The sequence below is a fragment of the Prionailurus bengalensis genome, chromosome B4 (assembly GCF_016509475.1).
Source record: "Prionailurus bengalensis isolate Pbe53 chromosome B4, Fcat_Pben_1.1_paternal_pri, whole genome shotgun sequence".
Lineage (NCBI taxonomy): Eukaryota > Metazoa > Chordata > Mammalia > Carnivora > Felidae > Prionailurus > Prionailurus bengalensis.
The window spans coordinates 44,107,693-44,126,285 of record NC_057358.1 but is presented as its reverse complement, the minus strand read 5'-3'; the positions used below and the strand labels follow the sequence as shown (position 1 = coordinate 44,126,285).

General features: G+C 40.1%; 1 protein-coding gene across 1 annotated transcript; it reads left to right on the top strand.

Annotated features, from left to right (window-relative positions):
• The first annotated feature begins 9,393 nt into the window (after positions 1-9,393).
• Positions 9,394-18,267, top strand: CLEC12B (C-type lectin domain family 12 member B). The gene is made up of 6 exons (XM_043563136.1): positions 9,394-9,585; positions 11,436-11,534; positions 13,586-13,804; positions 14,314-14,468; positions 14,646-14,761; positions 17,820-18,267. Exons 1-6 carry the CDS (start codon positions 9,495-9,497, stop codon positions 17,968-17,970), a joined length of 831 nt encoding a protein of 276 aa, XP_043419071.1. The 5' UTR covers positions 9,394-9,494; the 3' UTR covers positions 17,971-18,267.
• Positions 18,268-18,593: the final 326 nt, after the last annotated feature.

Sequence of the window (18,593 nt, the reverse complement as noted above, 5' to 3'; positions counted from 1 at the left end):
TAGCTGTTCAGAGATACAAGGACCTTGAACGTAAAAACATACAAATAATAACTTGCCGTGAAGGAGGAGATATGGCATTTGCTTCCTGTTTTCTTTATCTTCAGCCCTGAATGAAGGAACATCTCCTTACGTGTATCCTTTCAAAGAACAAAAGTTCATGCCTCATCTTCGCCTTAGTGGAGTCTAAATCATGTTGTTGAAATGAACCGTTTTGTGATGAAAATTTCCTGGGCAAAACGCGAGCAGATACATAGCCTCTTCCACGGTGAGGAGAAAGTCTAACATAATTTGATCTAATATGAGCTCAATGAGACGTTTCAGGGTCTTGTGTTAGCGGGCAGCATTTCTGACTATAGCCTACACTTCATCCAAATGCGTGCATCTTCCGCAAATTATATTTTTCAAAACTTTGAGGACTCTGCAGGAAGCAGGCTTCATACTGCTTGGGTTTAGGCATCAGAGAAAACCCACCAAATAATGTGAAATAAAGCCGAGTCGGGGATGTAGGCACTGTCTTTCAAAGGTTTTCACTTTAAAATGAATTTCCAGCAAGGGGCAAATCATCATGAAGCGAAATTGTGTAATTACAGGTATGGTGGTGCTTCGATGAAGAGCTGTTTGTGGAAGGGACAGGTTCCTAGTGCCCTGCACATCGGAGTGTGATATGTGTTTCCACGCATCTAACTGTATAAAATGGGTTTTCAGGTTGTTATTGTGGCTCACACTGAAAGGAGTTGTAAGAACAGCCAGAGAGAGCTAGTTGCTGTGCTAATGTAAGAATATTAGTGAGGACACTATTTTGTCATTAGGGTAGCTTTTATATAGTTTTATAGCAGACATATATAAGTATATATATAAATAATAATAATATAAATATACTATACAAACATACATATAATATAAATAATACTTATATATAAATATAATATAAATAATACTTATATCTAAATATAATATAAATAATTATATAAAATACAATATAAATAATAATTATTTATATATATAATAATAATATATGTACAGTTAAAACTTCATGGTCAGAAAAGCTTCCCTTCTTCTAAGTAACTTCTAGGCATTAATCTTATAAATAATCTTATTTTTATTTTTTCTCTAGTTAGCTGAGTGTCAGACTTTACTTTTCAATACAGTAATTACATAAGATCTCATGGCAGGTGTTTTGTTTACTAATTTTCCTTTGGGGACATCTTGTACCTATTTCTTTTTCCCTTTCTGTTATCTCCTTCCCTCCGAATTCTTTGTCAAATTCACTTAAAATAATCTTTCATTTTGGGGCACCTGGGTGGCTCAGTCGGTTGAGCGTCCGACCAGCTCAGGTCACGATCTCATGGTTCGTGAGTTCGAGCCCCGCGTCGGGCTCTGGGCTGAGGGCTCAGAGCCTGGAGCCTGCTTCCGATTCTGTGTCTCCCTCTCTCTCTGCCCCTCCCCCATTCATGCTCTGTCTCTCTCTGTCTCAAAAATAAATAAACATTAAAAAAATTACAAAAAAATAATCTTTCATTTTAAAATTTCTTTCCTTACACACCTCACCTAATTTTAAAAGTGAGGTAAAGAATAACGAAAACAACATGGGAGGCATTGCCCAGTAATTACTCAGACCCTCCTTCTCTTCTTCGGCTGCCTTTATTCACACACCATTCCTGAGGCTTTCCCTCCACCTTCACTCCTCTGTTCTGTGTTCTTTCTGTCACTGCCTTACATCAGCTTTCTCCCTCCCCCCAAAATATACAGAGACACTGAAAAATAATTGTGACATAGTGACAGAGAGAAAAGAACGGAGGAGAGTGAGTTCAAATGACACTTTTTTTGCAAATCTTTGCTCTGCTCTTAGGAGCCCAATAAGTGACTTCTGAAAATTTACAGTTAAATGAAATCAAATATGTAAATGTAAGGTTCGTAGGCATTCAAAAGCCTTTGTAATTATTGTAAACGTTTTCTTGTTCAATTAGCAGAAATTTTCAGGAAGTATGAAACATTACAATCAGCTTGTTTTTTTGTGGTTTCTACATTCTCTAGGTCTTGGGTAATTGGTTGAGATATAAAAATATCGCGTTTATTCTTCTTGGAAATTGCCAAGAATATGTTGGGCTTACTTCCTGATTCACGAATGCTTAAAACTGTACATTTAACACCAGAAATAGGAAAGCTGAAATGTAAGCCTCAGGTGACATTCCTTTCCTATAGTTCAGCCTCTGGACTTTCTTTGGTTTTTGTTTTCCTTTTAATGATTGTAATACAACTTTTTTTCTTTTCTTTTCTTTTCTTTTCTTTTCTTTTCTTTTCTTTTTTTTTTTTTTTTTTTATCGTTGATAACACTAGCCAAAAGCTGAGGGTCTTAGGTCCAGATCTATGTTGCATAAAAATATATTTGCCTTTATTTGTATTACCCCAACGTGGCTTGGAGGGTGTAAACATGCTGCGTAAGTACAGAGTTTCTCAGGGTCAAAGGAGCCCTTGATAACATTAGTCTTAATTCTATTTTCTTCCTCTACATAGCCTATAAATACAAGCTGAGTTACTCAGCAAATTAAACAGAGAACTGCAGGAAAAAGAGATAGAGATAACACACTTTTCTTTTTCCTTTTCCAAAATCCAAAGACTTTGCAAGATCGCGCGTGCGCGCTCTCATTTTTGAGTAAACTTTATCCCCAACGTGAGGCTCAAACTCAGGACCCTGAGATTAAAAGTTGCATGCTCTACCCACTGATGCAGCCAGGTGCCTCTTTGCTCATCACCCTACAGGACTTGTCATTGGCACGTTATTTCTGTTTTTATATTTTATTGTCCCTCTTTTCTTGTCTTGGTAGAGTAAAACTAAAAAAGTCCTCTACTGCGAATGTTGGGATAAGTTTGAATTACGAATAAATTTTTTTTTATTTGTTTACTATTTTGGAGATTAAGAGGCACTTTTCCATAGGTTACCTTTTTTTCTTTTAAAGCAAATTTCTAAACTGTCTTGGACACTGAAATTGGCAGTGAATATCCACGGGGAAAGTCATTGTCCTAGTCTTTGTGGAGCAGTCTTAGGTTTTAGCTATCTAACCTTTGTTCATTAGTATGTAGAACAACTTTCCTAACTCCAATATACACCAGCCCACATTCCTTGTTTCACTTCTTTTCCATTACACTTATCATTCTCTGACCACCCCCACCCCCCCCCCAACACACTCACACTCACACACACAGGGAGGCATTTTTGTCATGTATCCCCAAAGAATGTATTCTTTGGCTCTAAAATAGTGACTGACATAGAGTTACCATCCAATAGATATTTGGTAAGTGAATGAAAGGGTATTTTCATCCTGATATTGCACGTGTAGAAAGAGAAAGTTAAGGAACATGGGGACTTTTCTATGTTCACACTTCTTGTAAAAAGCAGTATCATTTCCTGGTTCCCAAGTTCTTTCCCAAGTTATAAAGTCTTCCACACTTAAGTATTGTCCAGACTCCATTTCAGTTTATAGCTGAAGAATGAGTAAAAGACACTAGAATCACAATGACAAGGTATAGATTCGATAGGAAATCAGTCGAATTCATCACATTGTGGATAAAATTGTTTAATATATAATGAGGGCTAGTGGATATGTATGAGAGGAAGACCAAAGGAAAATCACGTTGACTATTATGAACGCAATAATGATGTCTTTAAACTGAAAACAAATAAAGGAAGGGAAAATTTTGCAGCTGGTGTTATCTTTTTTACAGACTTCTTAAGGCCCGTCACGTTTTCACTAATCCCCAGTACATTTATTGGTGATATCTTGTTCCCTTTAAGTCTTCTGCATTAAGATTGTTGGTTCACCTCTGACTTACTAGCTTTCTACAAATACACCAAATACTGTTTATCTTTGGAAAAGGCTAGGGTTTCCTGTCATGAAAAAAAAAAACATTATTAGTATTTTCTTTAGTTTTCAGCAAGCTTAAATATGTGGACTGAAAAGTGCAGTGCTTTATTAAAAATTAATGAACTACACAATGCATAGCTATCAGACAACAGCGGTGGCAAAGCCTTTTGTTAGACGGTAGAGAAAATAAAGGGAAACGTGTCAAATATCAACCGTCACACTGAGAAGTTTATCACGCACATGCCCACAAAGTATCTGTAAAGGTAAATAAGAATCAAATGGAATCCGTAAGCCTTGAGTTAAGATTTGAAGCAAAGGCAAAGAGAAAGGAAAGGAATACTTTTGTCGGGCAGGGCAAACATCTAAAAGCTATGGAAGTATGAGTGAGTATGGCGTGATCCAAGAAAGCAAAGTGATCAAGCATATTCGAACTGAGGGTTCGTGTCACAATATATTGGGATATAAGGTATCCTATTAAAATCACTACTAAACGTATCTTGCAGGGTAACTAATCAATTATTTAAATATATATTTATTGATCTCTGTATGTGTATAGTATTCTATTTTCCGGGATAACGTGGTGAGCAAAACATACAACAGTCGTGCTCTTATGGATCTTATAATCTAGTGGAGGGCGATGAACACAAATAGCAAAGAGGCAAAAAAAAAGAAAAAAGCAAGATAATTTCAGATCGTGTGTGCAATGTAAAAAATAGTGTAATAGATCTTTAGGGGCGGAGCTTGGGACAGGCCCTTGTGTTCATTTCACTGGACAAGTAAATGTTGCTCTGAGAGTTAAGGCAATCAATCTGTCAGCATAGCCCTTTATTGGAATCAGGATATTTGATTATCCGGATTGGTTGAATATACATTTCAAAATAAATTCTATCATGTATTTATCCTCCAGCTCCTCCTTGTGGCCATTTTTTTTTTCTCTCTGCTTTTATCTTTAGGTCTCTGATGCCTGCGGATTTAATCTTGACTTTTCTCCTTCCCTTTTTGTAAATAGTGTTGAATGAATTTCCATTTTGCCCATTCGCTAAATACTGTCCAATTAAGACCCCTCTTTAAAAGTGTTCTCTGAAATGGGCACATAATATGTGGGAATGGAATGATCGTTGAAGGGTGGAGTTAGAGTATCTGATTGTGTAAACTCTATTTCTTTTAATGTATCCCAAATCAACAATACTTCCATATTTAATACGTGCCTCCCCTTATTTCCCACAATGAACAGTATAGTCTGGGAGATTTAATTCATGTGACAGCAACACAAGAAGTCAGAGTTGATTCTGAGTTTTGGGCTAAGTGAAGTTTTCATTTACTGAAATGGAGAAGCATACAGTGACACAGCTGGGAAAGCGCTGTTTATTTTTTTGAGGTGTTAAGTTTGAAACTCCTATAGCATATCTAAATAAATATTCCAAGTCGTCAGTCATATGTACGGACCTGGTGATCAAACCCTGGCCTGAAGACATAGGTTTGGAGGTCACCTATGTATGGCTGTCAGTATCCCTGGATGAGCACAAACAGGAGAGAGGGCCAGGAACTGAACTTTGGGCCACAGCAGTATTGTGAAGTCAGATAAGGAGGAACCAGCAAATCAGAGGGAGTATTAGGTAGTGAAGTAGAAAGAAAAACAAGATAATGGTGTCCTGTAGAACAGAGTATTTTGAATTTTTTTTTAACGTTTATTTATTTTTGAGACAGAGAGAGACAGAGCATGAACGGGGGAGGGGCAGAGAGAGAGGGAGACACAGAATCGGAAGTAGGCTCCAGGCTCTGAGCCATCAGCCCAGAGCCCAACGCGGGGCTCGAACTCACGGACCACGAGATGGTGACCTGAGTTGAAGTTGGACGCTTCACCTACTGAGCCACCCAGGCGCCCCTAGAACAGAGTATTTTGGAGAAGAATTTTAAGTTAAAGGGAACAACCAATTATATCAAACACTGCTGACAGGCCAAGTAAAATGAAACTGGGGAAAGAGTCACTAGATGGGTTAATGTGGAGGTTGATGGTGATTTAGGAATGCTTTTGCAGATAAAGTGAGGGGAAAAGCCTGATTAAAAGCCTGAACTCCTTTGTGGTTAAAAGAATTCTTGTACAATTTGTACAAATGGTTGTACAAATGGATAGTGGTTGAAAATGACATTGTTTGACATACAGATACGACTTTCTTTCCTTCCTTCCTTCCTTCCTTCCTTCCTTCCTTCCTTCCTTCCTTCCTTTCTCTCTCTTTCTCTTTCTTCTGTCTTTCTTCTTTCTTTCAAGTATGATCACAGTGGGGGGATGCCAGGTGGTGTAGTCGATTACCGAGGTTATTCCGGGAACTGAGAGTCCAGTATATTGGAATTATCATCTACATAGATATTGGAATCAGTGCTAATCATGACAAGAGTCGAGATTTAAGAGATTCAAGACTATTGAAAAAATGGTAAGGAAATGAGGAGAAATGTGGCGTATGACTATAGTAAGGTGTGATATATAATAGCGTAATCTGTCAAAATGAGCTAGAGAGATGCTGGAAGTTTTGAGGGAGATAAGTATAAACAGTGGCTTCTAAACTAATACAATTATAAAGAAATAATAGATAATAAAGCCTTTTAGCATCATAATAGCAGAAAATGTGTAAGACGTGTAACCAATCCTTTTTCTTTTTTTTTTTTAAGTTTATTTATTTGTTTTGAGAAAGAGAGAGAGAATGGAGGCAGGGGGAGGGGGAGGCGCAGAGAGAGAGAGAGAGGGAAAGAGAGAATCCCAAGCAGGGTTCATGCTGTCACCAGGGAGCCTGACAGGGGGCTGGATCTCAAGAATGTGAGATCATGACAGAGCCAAAACCGAATCAGATGCTTAACCAACGGAGCCACCCAGGCACACCGATCATTTTTCTTATAGAAATTATTAGCCACCAAGTGGGATTCCGCATCACGGTTTTAAAACCCAAGTATAATTTCATATAATACTGTAAAGAGGTTAAATGCTTTCTTAGGGAACTTGAGGGTATGAAAGAATCAGGGCAATGAAAATGAATACTCAGCCTTTGCAGAATGTGGTGAAAGACAAAGACCAAAGGAGAGAGAGAAAAACATCCTGAGTTTTCGTTTTTGTAATCACCTGTTTAATTTAACTTTTCTTCGTATCGATGGCCTCTGCCTTTGCCTGTTACATAGAATAGTAAACAGAAACGTAAATTTGTTATTTACTTCCACATTTTTGACAGGGGAGTTTAACTGATTATGACTCAGAACCTTGAGATAATTATTTTTTTGATTGAGCATTGCATCATTTTGAAAAAACAACAACAACAAACCAAAGAACAGGAACAAGAAATACATGTGCATTCGTGTGTTTAGACATCAGGCATAAAAGTTTTTGAAGAATCATTAGCTTCACATTGTCTTTCTGCAACCTATCGGATATTCATTCACACCCATGAAATACGGGCAGTTTATTCTGGAGAACTTTGACGAAGATGATCTTCTCACAGAGGTGGACCTTGAAGGTTCTGGATCAAGTCCTTCAGCCATTTGAAAACAAAAACCTACACCAAAACACCCCCCACCAGTACTGTTATGTAATCTTTTCCTTCTTACCCCAAAGGAAACTTTAGAAAAGATTTCTTAGTTCCCTTGCTCATATATAGACCCCTCCCAAAAATGGCTGTCAGTGGGGCTGTGTTCCTTTCTGAGTGCTCTGTGGGAGCACCCGTTTCCTTTCCTTTGCCTCTTCCTTGGTTCCTGGCCCTCCTCCTCCACCTTCAGCCAGCAATGTTGTCTCTCTCTGCCCGAATCTAGGAAAGGTTCTCCACTTTGAAGGGCTCGTGAGCTTAAATTGGGTCTGGCAGATAACGCAGGATAACTTCCTCATCTCAAACTCTGTCACCTTGGTCACATCTGCGATCCCTGTTGCCATGCAAACTACTCTATTCAGAGGTTCTGGGGAGGGGAAGGTGCATATCTTTGGGGGAGGGCTGTTATTCTGCCTTCCACAGGTTGTCCACAACAATTATTTTTTCAAATATAAATTAGTGAATTTTTATAAGAAGCGATGATGGGATTAGAAGTAAATGCCGTGCCTGGAGTCTGATGCCGATGAACTAAATGACCAACCGTAGGTGAGAAGTGCTGTTTTTTTTCTCATGTTCTTCCAGATAATAGCCAGAGCACTTGCTATATCAATTGTCTGCTTTGGGGCCCCTGGGTGGCTCGGTTGGTTAAGCGTCTGATTCTTGACTTCGGCTCAGGTCATGATCTCACAGTTGGTGAGATGGAACCCCATGTTGGTCTCTGGGCTGACAGCACGGAGTCTGCTTGGGATTCTCTCTCTCTCTGCCCCTCCCCCACTCTCAATCTCAAAATAAATAAATAAATTAAAAAAAATCATCCACTTTCTTGCTCATAGGATGTTGTTGAAACAAAGTATCACAGTGAAATCTTTGTGCAGTGGGTTGACTTCAGTTTCACTGGAAACACCTTTTCAGGGCATTTTGAGTCCTAAGAAAGAGAACATAGAGCTTGGTTATTTTATCAAGTTATTTTTAAGATGAGATGTATATAACTTGTAGCTCAAAGAGGCTTCAAGGCATAAAGATTCTCTAGAGATTCCCCATTTGCAGTGGTCCCCGTGACAACCCAGCACTGTTTGTTCTTCCGGTTGCCCCAAACTCCAGTCTTCGAAATTTTCAGACCTGAAAGATGGCGTCTATTCTCTAGGAGTTTTAGCTGCCCCACAACAACGACTGTTGGCTGCCCGCAGGTTAAAAACCAACTGAATAAACAAATTAAAAACAAAACCAAAAGCACCACACCATGAGCCAGCCCTTTTGTCCCCAGAATCTGCCTGCTTTCTTTCACTATCCCGGAACTTCTGGTAGTTGCTTTTTAAATCTTGTCCTGAGTATTAGTTGTTATCTCCAGAGGGATTATTCTGTTTGGAATTTAGCCATGCCAGAGGGACCTGCCATGGGTACGCAGTTTTAACAGCTATCAATTTCTTCTTTATGTTCCATTGCTAGTACTGCCACTCTCCCCTCTCCACAATCTGTCTTTCTCTGTCACACACACACACACACACACACACGTATTTCTTAAAACAGCAGCTAAATGTGGTTGGTCTTTACCTACACGGCTTTTTCTGTCTTGCACGGGTCTATCTGATATGAGTGAGTATAAACGAGATCCGATGTCTTCATACAGGCTTAGCTGGTCTTTGACACATGTAAACACGACAGTCGGACCCTTTACTGAAACATTCAGATCCTCTACCTGAGGATCATGGGAATTCCCCCAGGAAACCGCCATCCGGGCTCTGCTTCCAAGTACCCCTATTGCTTCACAAGAAGCAGTGCAGAAAGAACAGACAGATTGAGATCTTTTTTATTCTGGTTTCTAAAGAGAAAGGTACTTGACTTCTCTTTCTACACACACACACACACACACACACACACACCAAACAAAAACGAAAACAAAAAACAAAAAACTGATTGTCATTCTGTCCTTACCGAGGGGCGGTGGGGTGTGTCTTGGGTCAGTAGAGTGTGTTTATAAAAGCTCCCAGCCTTGAGAAGAACACCCTGTTCCTGAGCCTGAAGACATTGCAACATTAATTAATTTACAGTAGCGCTTTCTTCTACAATGTCTGAAGAAGTGACTTACGCGACACTCACATTTCAGGATTCTGTTGGAGCAAGAAATAACCGGGATAGAAATAACCTAAGGAAAAGAGGTAGGAGTTCAGAGACAGCAAGATGTTGACCTTGGGGGATGCACAGGTGTTAAATGCTTTGAGGTCGATGCTAAGGAGAGGTGTCCTGCAGAATCTCCAAAACGGAGACAAAGTTGTGGGATGCGTTAAGTGGAATGGATGTTCCCAATTTGGGGGAGAAGACATGTACCTTCCAAGATCTCTTTAAACGTGTGGTATCACTATGTTTCTTGAGGTTCTGTGCCATAGTGAAACATATTGGATACGAGAGAAATCGAATCTGGGGATTAATGGATTTCTTTTTAAAAGTGAAGTTGTGATATTGATACCTTGTGAGAGATGCCAGGCAAATATTCTTTTAGAAGTCAGATGGGAGGCTTCTAAAATAGAGAAAGTGGAGGAAATTTCTCTTTTCAAAGGTACAAATAACTGAAGAGAGGAATGGGAAGATGAGTGAGTCAGAAATAGACAGGAGATCATTTCTGTTTTAGAAGTTTAAAAAAACTGTCTTTAGAAGGTGGAAATTCCCAGTATAATTCATACAGTTGAATCAATAATAACAGTATCTGTATAGTATTTTATATGCATTATGTCATATTTTTCTCAAAATATAATTGTGAAGTAAATGGAATGATATTAGCAAAGCTGAGGCTGAAAAAAACTAAATGGTTTAGCCAAGTTCCTACAACTAGTATGTGGAGTCCAAACTCAGTTCTAGTCTTCAGCTCATTCCCTTATCCCTTGTTGGAAGAAATATAAATCTCTGTGGTCAGGAATCCAGGTTAGTATAGCAGACTATATTCTTAATTTTCAATAATCTGTTGACAGTTCAGGTTGTTGCCCAAATCATCTGATATATAGGAACTACTTTCTCCTCTTTGGATTTGTTTTTAAGTGTGTGTGTGAGTGTGTGTGTATGTGTGTGTGTGTGTGTGTGTGTGTGCGCACGTGCCTGTGCGTGGTATTAGGGCGATATGCAAAGAGGACGGGAATAGGTTTGTCATGGGGTCTAATAAACCTGGTTAAACATTTTCGTTTATTTGTTTGTTTAAGTTATAGCTGTAATCCTTGAGATAAAAGGAATTGTGGTTGTGCTGTATGTGACAGTGCACCTGGAAATCTGCATTAATCTGTCTGAAAATGTTGGGCTAGATGCCATTAGATTCTGAATAAAGAAATATCATAGGTTAGACTACATGTTAATTTTGCCTTTCATTCAGTATTCATTCATTACCTACCAGATGCTAAATAGAATGTAATTGATAAAAGTAAAATCCATAATAATCCTAGCCTTGGGGAGGTTTAGTGACCTCAAAAACTTGAAGTCTCCCCTATTGTCCAGATCATCCAGAGAAGCATTTTTCACCACATCTCATACATGCATTTGGTAACCTTTTTTTTTTTTAATGTTTATTTATTTTTGAGACAGAGAGAGACAGAGCATGAACAGGGAGGGTCAGAGAGAGAGGGAGACACAGAATCTGAAGCAGGCTCCAGGCTCTAAGCTGTCAGCACAGAGCGCGACGCGGGGCTCGAACTCACGGACCGTGAGATCATGACCTCAGCCGAAGTCAGACGCTTAACCGACTGAGCCACCCAGGCGCCCCTGCATTTGGTAATCTTAAAGAAGGGTGTTCAATGATATAAAACACAAGCCTAAAAATTAGGAGACACTCTTAAAGGGAAAGAGAATGGTGGGAAGAGAAGTGGGGGAGCACTGATGGTAGAGATCTTACCGCACATCATTTTAGGTATTTTTGAGAAAGTAAAGAGAGAAAGAAAAGGGAGATTTTAGGAAGCTGGGGAAGCTTCCTAAGTGGGAGAAATAAAAACTCATGTGCAACTACAATTTCTCTGTTGGCTTTCTTCAGGGTGTCCAGCTCCTTCCCCCATCTGGCGCCAGGCTGCCCTGAGTCTGTTAACTCTTTGTCTGATGCTGCTGATTGGGCTGGTGACCTTGGGGATTATGCGTAAGTATATTTTCATCGAACCCAAGAAAGGTGATTAGGAAACACATTTGTAAACTATGCAGACTCAGGTTTGACAGTATTATATGATCACATCTCTTTCATTCTTCCAAGTCTCTAAGCTCAACAACCAAGGGACAAACTTTATGACTATGAGGATTTTGGAAATGGATTTTATCCATTTCCTCTTAATAAACTAGACTGGATTATGAACACGGCTTTTGTTTTTCTCTTTATTCATTGGAATGGGGAGCTTCTTTTCTGCATAGATGCACATCCACCTATTATCCCAGTAGTGACCAACAGGGAGCCAACGGAGGGGGACTCAAGGAAAAGCGTGCCGTTTCATTTACCCCAAAGACTTAGTACAAGACTCTCTTAATCTGCTCACTCAAGACCTTTCTAGTGTAGAAACAGCCTGCCTGCTAGAAATGAAAAAGAGATAAAAACAAAGAGGAGAAGTTACCTGGGGGACCTTACCCTGTATATAGAAAGTTGAACCACCTCTGTGTAACAATGGAAGTTCCAGTCCCAATCACAATAGCCCCCCCAAAAAGAGTATTTTCTTGGTTCTGACCCATCCTTGAACCGTCAAGGTCGGACAGGATAGGGAGTTGTGGACTAACATTAAGTGGAAGAACATCCTGAGAATACACACTTTGTAGGGTGTCGTTAAGTATATGATGGACAGAGTAGAGTGTTGGCATTTTATTCCCTTTCAGGGGACTTGCAGGCAAGAAAGTTTATTTTCTGGAGGATGCTAGCACCTTCCATGCTACTTTCTTTCATTTTTACATGTGGAAGATTTCATGGGTAATTAGAATTTAGACATACTGGTTTGAACATTTAACTAGGAGCTAATGATGTGGCTTTAGCCTTTTTTCTTTTTAGCCTTCTTTCTTTTAGAAAGAAACATGATGTTCTAGCAGCAGGAACAACTATTCAGTAGCCAATCATTAGGTATTAGCAGTTGATCTTCTACAATGATGTATATTTTAAAAATGAAGATGCACTGATGCATATTCATTGGTTCACTATAGACGGGTGAAGGGTTTTTTTTTTTTCCTGAAGGGCAGTGACTCTTAAATTTATTGTGACAATGAATCACCTGAGGTGCTAATTAAAGAGGCCGATTTTTATGGATCCAGGGCCAGAAATAGTCTAGTGTGGCATTAAAATCTGCATTAAAAATGTTTATTTACTGGGGCGCCTGGGTGGCTTGGTCGGTTAAGCGTCCGACTTCGGCTCAGGTCATGATCTCACGGTCCGTGAGTTCGAGCCCTGCGTCGGGCTCTGTGCTGACAGCTCAGAGCCTGGAGCCTGTTTCGGATTCTGTCTCCCTCTCTCTCTGCCCCTCCCCTGTTCATGCTCTGTCTCTCTCTGTCTCAAAAATAAACGTTAAAGATTTAAAAAAAATGTTTATTTACTTATTTCAAGAGAGAGAGTAGGGGAGGGGCAGAGATAGAGGGAGAGAGAGAATCCCAAGCAGCCTCCTAGGCTCCACACTCTTACTGCAGAGCCCTGCACAGGGCCCGATCTCGGGAACTGTGAGATCATGATCTGAGCTGAAATCCAGAGTTGGACACTCAGCTGACTGAGCTACCCAGGTGCTTCTAAAATCTGCATTTAAAAAAAAAACACAAATATATGGATGATTCTGATAAAAGTGGTCTTCACACCATACCTATTGCCTTAAAGGATTCTGTTCCCATGAAAACACCAATTACATGAACCAACTCCAAATAGGAAAAAAAACCACACTGGACGAATGGCAAAATGGCATTGCCTTAGATGAAATAACAAAGATATATAATCATTAATTCATTCATTTAATACAAGTATAATCAGATGCAAAATCTCAATACAATTATAAAGGATGAGCTCCAAACAATTGGGAATAGCAAGGCAATCGTGTGTGCTTCGTCCACGATGCTTCAATTATCGGGAGCCACTAATACATACGACAGGATGTAAGAAATATGGCTGTGTTAAAAGAATTACCCCTGGCTGAGAATAAGAGGATATGTGAACATGTATCCTATTATGTCTTGGAGTTTTGCAGACATCTCATGAAATTAACTCAGATTCAGAGAGATTAAGTCAACTGCAAAACACCATCCACCAACAGCAAGATAACTTCTCCCAGCAGCTGAGCGACTACAGGAATTTTCCCACCGAGGAGGAGCGTCTCAAATCCCAGATCTCCAGTCTATTGAAGCGGCAGGAACAGATGGCCATCAAGCTCTGCCAAGAGCTGATCATTCGCACTTCAGGTAATCAGGACCTACCGTCAGGTCAAATCTGTTGCCCCAGTGGGCACTGATCACATGAGCCACCTTGCAGTATGAGAAAGTTATGTTATCCAAAGACTCCTAATGATGTCACCCTACATTTCCAGGGGACAAGGGAAGATAGGAATTTATTTAACATTTCTGAAAACACAGAGGTGAATTTGGGGAGCATCTTGCAATGATCCCAACCTGGATTCTTCAGCCTCTTAATGTGTGAACCATTTTTAGGTGATCCTGATGTTCTAAGAAGTTAAAAGTGTAGCTGGTAACTCTGAGGCCAGAAGACTGAGCCCTGGAAGCAGAATTTCGATCACTGTTGCCCTAGCCCATAATTGGGGGTGATTTCATTTTCACAGGCTCCTAAAGCGGTATGTTTTCAGAATGCTGGGTCTCAGACCCTATCGTCAGGTTCAATTACTTAGTTCCCAAATCCTTTCCCAGTCACGCCGGGATTATTTAATTTGTGCTCATGGGTGCAATTTCTTTTTCAGACCACAAATGCAATCCTTGCCCTAAAATGTGGCAATGGTACCAAAACAGCTGCTATTATTTTGCAACGAATGAGGAAAATACCTGGATTAACAGTAGAAATAACTGCCTGGACCAGAATTCCACCTTGGTGAAGATAGATAGCTTGGAGGAAAAGGTCTGGCTGAATTTCTTTCCCTGGTTATAGACAGTATTCATATGATGGAAAGTAAATACATGGAATTTCTGACTCACACAGTGGGAATTTTGGGCATTTTGAATGAGAATGAATATCTTAACGTCTGCAAACCAGAATGTGGCTCTCCCATGATACTTTCCCTGTTGTCTCTCTCAGGATTTTCTGAAGTCACAGCCATTACCCAAGTTTTCTTTCTTCTGGTTGGGCTTATCATGGGATCCATCTGGAAAGAGCTGGCTATGGGAGGATGGCTCCATTCCGTCTCCATCCTTGTAAGTTTCAACTGTCGGGGTGATGGGGGGCGGGGGGAAAGCAAGCGAAGAATACTAAGAAATGGAACACTAAGAAAATCAATGTTAACTGTAAGAATTATAAATCTAGATACAAAAATAAAAGAGTACAATGTACGAAGAAAAGAGAGCTTCAGGAAAAACTATTGAGAGCAAGACTACCTAATTTCATGTATGTGACAAACTCATGGCAAAACACGGAAGCTTTTCTATTAGTTGAAATTTCTTTTTTTTTAATTTAAAAAACAAATAATACGCTTTGTTTGAAGCAGTTTATAAATATTAGCCCTATGATAAAAGCACTGTTATAGTCCTATTTTAGGGATGAAACAATTGCCATAGAGAGATTAAATAACTTGCCTGAGGTCACTGAGCTCCTAAGTGGCAAAATCAGGACCGAGTGCTTTTGAGATCATGACCTTGGGCTCTCTGCTACCCTGGCTGCCCAACACTTACAGTCCAGAGGGTGGTGTTTATCATGGACATACATTAACACATTTATTTAAATTCCAATTGTCAACCACTTTCTAACAGCAAGTATGTCTAAATTGGCAAATCAGTTTAATAATTAGTTTTTTTGATGGAATGTACCAATTAGATTATATGGCAAATGTTTTTCATGACTTAAAATGAGCTGAATCCGCACCTTCAAGGTTTTGAGGAAATATTTAGTGTACCTGTAGAATACATGATACTTTGAAAATTACGGTTTTTGCAACTATTTAAAGTTGTGAAAAAATAGATGTCAAAAATATGTCAAGGAACACAGTCTTACAAAATTCTCTTAGTGATTACAAATCAAATATTTTGAGGAACACAGCTCATCACAACCATATCAAGACGATACAGTTGTATTTGTACTTTTAAAAAAAATTTTTTTTAACGTTTGTTTATTTTTGAGACAGAGAGAGACAGAGCATGAATGGGGGAGGGTCAGAGAGAGGGAGACACAGAATCTGAAACAGGCTCCGGGCTCTGAGCAGTCAGCACAGAGCCCGACGTGGGGCTTGAACTCACGGACCACGAGATCATGACCTGAGCTGAAGTCAGCCGCTTAACCCACTGAGCCACCCAGGCGCCCCTGTACTTTTAATATAATACATGGTATTTGTACATTACATGAAATGTAAGGTCATTTGGCACATTTCTGGGTGTGGTGGGTTTTTTCTCCACCTCCCTTCCCATCAAGTTATTCACCCATTCACCTCACTCCTGTTTTACTCCTTAATGCATGTTGTGCAAATTTTCTTTTTTAAAAAAATTTTTAATGTTTATTTATTTTTGAGAGACAGAGAGAGACAGAGAATGGGCATGGGAGGGACAGAGGGAGAGGCAGACACAGAATCCGAAACAGGCTCCAGGCTCTAAGCTGTCAGCACAGAGACCGATGCGGGGCTCGAACCCACGAACCATGAGATCATGACCTGAGCCGAAGTCAACCGACGCTCAGCCGACTGAGCCACCCAGGCGTCCCGTCCAGGTTTCCTTAAACTGAGTTATAATCACTCATTTTCCACCAAGGGTACTGTGCTTCAGCGGTGGCTTCCCACATTCCCTGAATAACAAACAATGACAGGTCTGCACTTTTGTCCCCAGATATATGTCATCTTTGTCCATTTCCCACCATTTTGTCAGGGTGGGACACACCATGACGATTTTGCCCTCGCTAATGACCACTACCAGTCATATTAAATCAACTAGTCTGGTTTCACCCAAATACTCACGGCAAAGAGCATGTGCAAAGTAATAAAAATACAAAGATGAGAGTCACTTCTTTGCAAATGGAGCCATATTGGGCATGAGATGATAACACACTAATCCGGAGTGTTGCTGCTAGACTGAGGGTTTATAGAACATGCCACCATACCCTGGGAAGTGCCACTGTTTCCATTTTGGGCTTTACGAAGATGAGTCCCTTCTCCCAAAGGACTTTTCATTATCCCAGGCCCCTACACTCACTCCCGGTTAAAATATGGAAGAGATGGTCCCTGCAGCAAGGTGGAGAGTCTGACGTCACTGATGCCCTGAGACTGTGGCTGTTATCATGCAAGGTGCTGGGACTGAGCTTCTGAATCACACAGCCGTTTCCTCCTGAGTGAGGCTAATCTCAGCAAGCGCAGAAGCCAAGAGGAAGATTTAGTAAGCCCGGCCCTGAAGCCAGAAAAGAACACTGCAGTTTATGCAGATCATGCGAGTAAAAAGGCACACAGGAGGTTGAGACCGGCTGAGCATGATTTGTAATGACGTTATTCAAGAGTTACCACCAATTCCTTACGGAGGAACTAGGGACCGGTATCAGAACCACATCGATGTAGTCACTTATGTTCTCCCTTAACCCTTATCGTGTTCTTTCTTCCTCCTCCACACGTGTGTGTATACATATATACATAACACAAAATTATATATACACGAAATTATATTTGTGCATAACAAAATGTAATAACTGTCCACCCAGAACGTGATTTCACTTGTCTGCTTTCCTTCATAAAGTTCCAAAGTAAAGAAATCCTAGTACTTCTAATATCATATGTGCTGGGTAATTTCTACCACGTTAATGGAGAGGTTACAAATTCTCAACCCAGGACTTAAGTATCCTGCTTAAATAATTCTACCTGGGATTATGATTAACTTGAAATGAAAAACTCAGATATGCCAGCTTGAAGAATTTTGATATGTTGTGGGGGCGCCTGGGTGGCTCAGTCGGTTGAGCCTCTGACTTCGGCTCAGGTCATGATCTCACGGTTTGTGAGTTCGAGCCCCGCATCGGGCTCTGTGCTGACGGCTCAGAGCCTGGAGCCTGTTTCGGATTCTGTGTCTCCCTCTCTCTCTGCTCCTCCCCCACTCACACTCTGTCTTTCTCTCTCTAAAAAAATAAATAAACATTAAAAAAAATTAAATAAAAAAAAAGAACTTTGATATGTTGTGGAACCAGCAGTCTCTCAAAGTTCAGATAGATGGCTTTTGGTAACTGAGAACACTGAATTGTGATCAAATTTCAAATATGAAATTTGTCTTTAATTTTAAATGGATGACTTTCCAGATTCAGCCCTAGAGAATATACCCAGATCAATGGATCCAGAGGATGTGCCTATTTTCAGAAAGGAAAGATTTATCTTTCCCGCTGCAGCGCTGAAATTTCTTGGATTTGTGAGAAGACAGCTACATTAGTGAAGATTGAAGATCTGGATTAATACGCATCTTCTGAATTCACCAAGATGTAAGGGACTTGTGATTACGTTCATGTGAAGAAAGAGAAGGCTACCCGACCACAGCCAAAAACATGAAAAGATGACGATGTACGTAAACCATCAGGCAAATAAACTTCACGGAACATCCTCTGCTTCATCGTCTGATGGCTTCTGATCTGATGTTCTGGTGACTGCTGGGGACCTCGGGAGAATAGCCACTGTATGGCCCTGTTATTCTATCTCAGCATCATTTCACTGGATTTCCTCCCTCAAATAAAAGGCTCTTTTCCTGCTCTGTCATCACACATGCACAAGTGCACAGGGGTGACGTTTGAATATTTAGCAGCCAGCAGCCCTGGAACAACATTCAGGAGGCCCCGTTGTGACAAAGATCTGGGGGATTCTGGGATATGGGTGCTGGCGGCTAGGGCAGCAGCATTATACCAACTGATTTGAAAATAGTTTAGTATCTTGGCAAATTGTTTGCTCGTACCCTTTGTACGAGCTTTGTCATATAGGTGGAGTAGCACATCATTTAGTATTTATACTATCATTTTTTAAGATCAGTAATGTTGAGGTTATTGCTTGGGTAATCTGGGTGTTAGAATCGTGTGAAGATAGTAGAA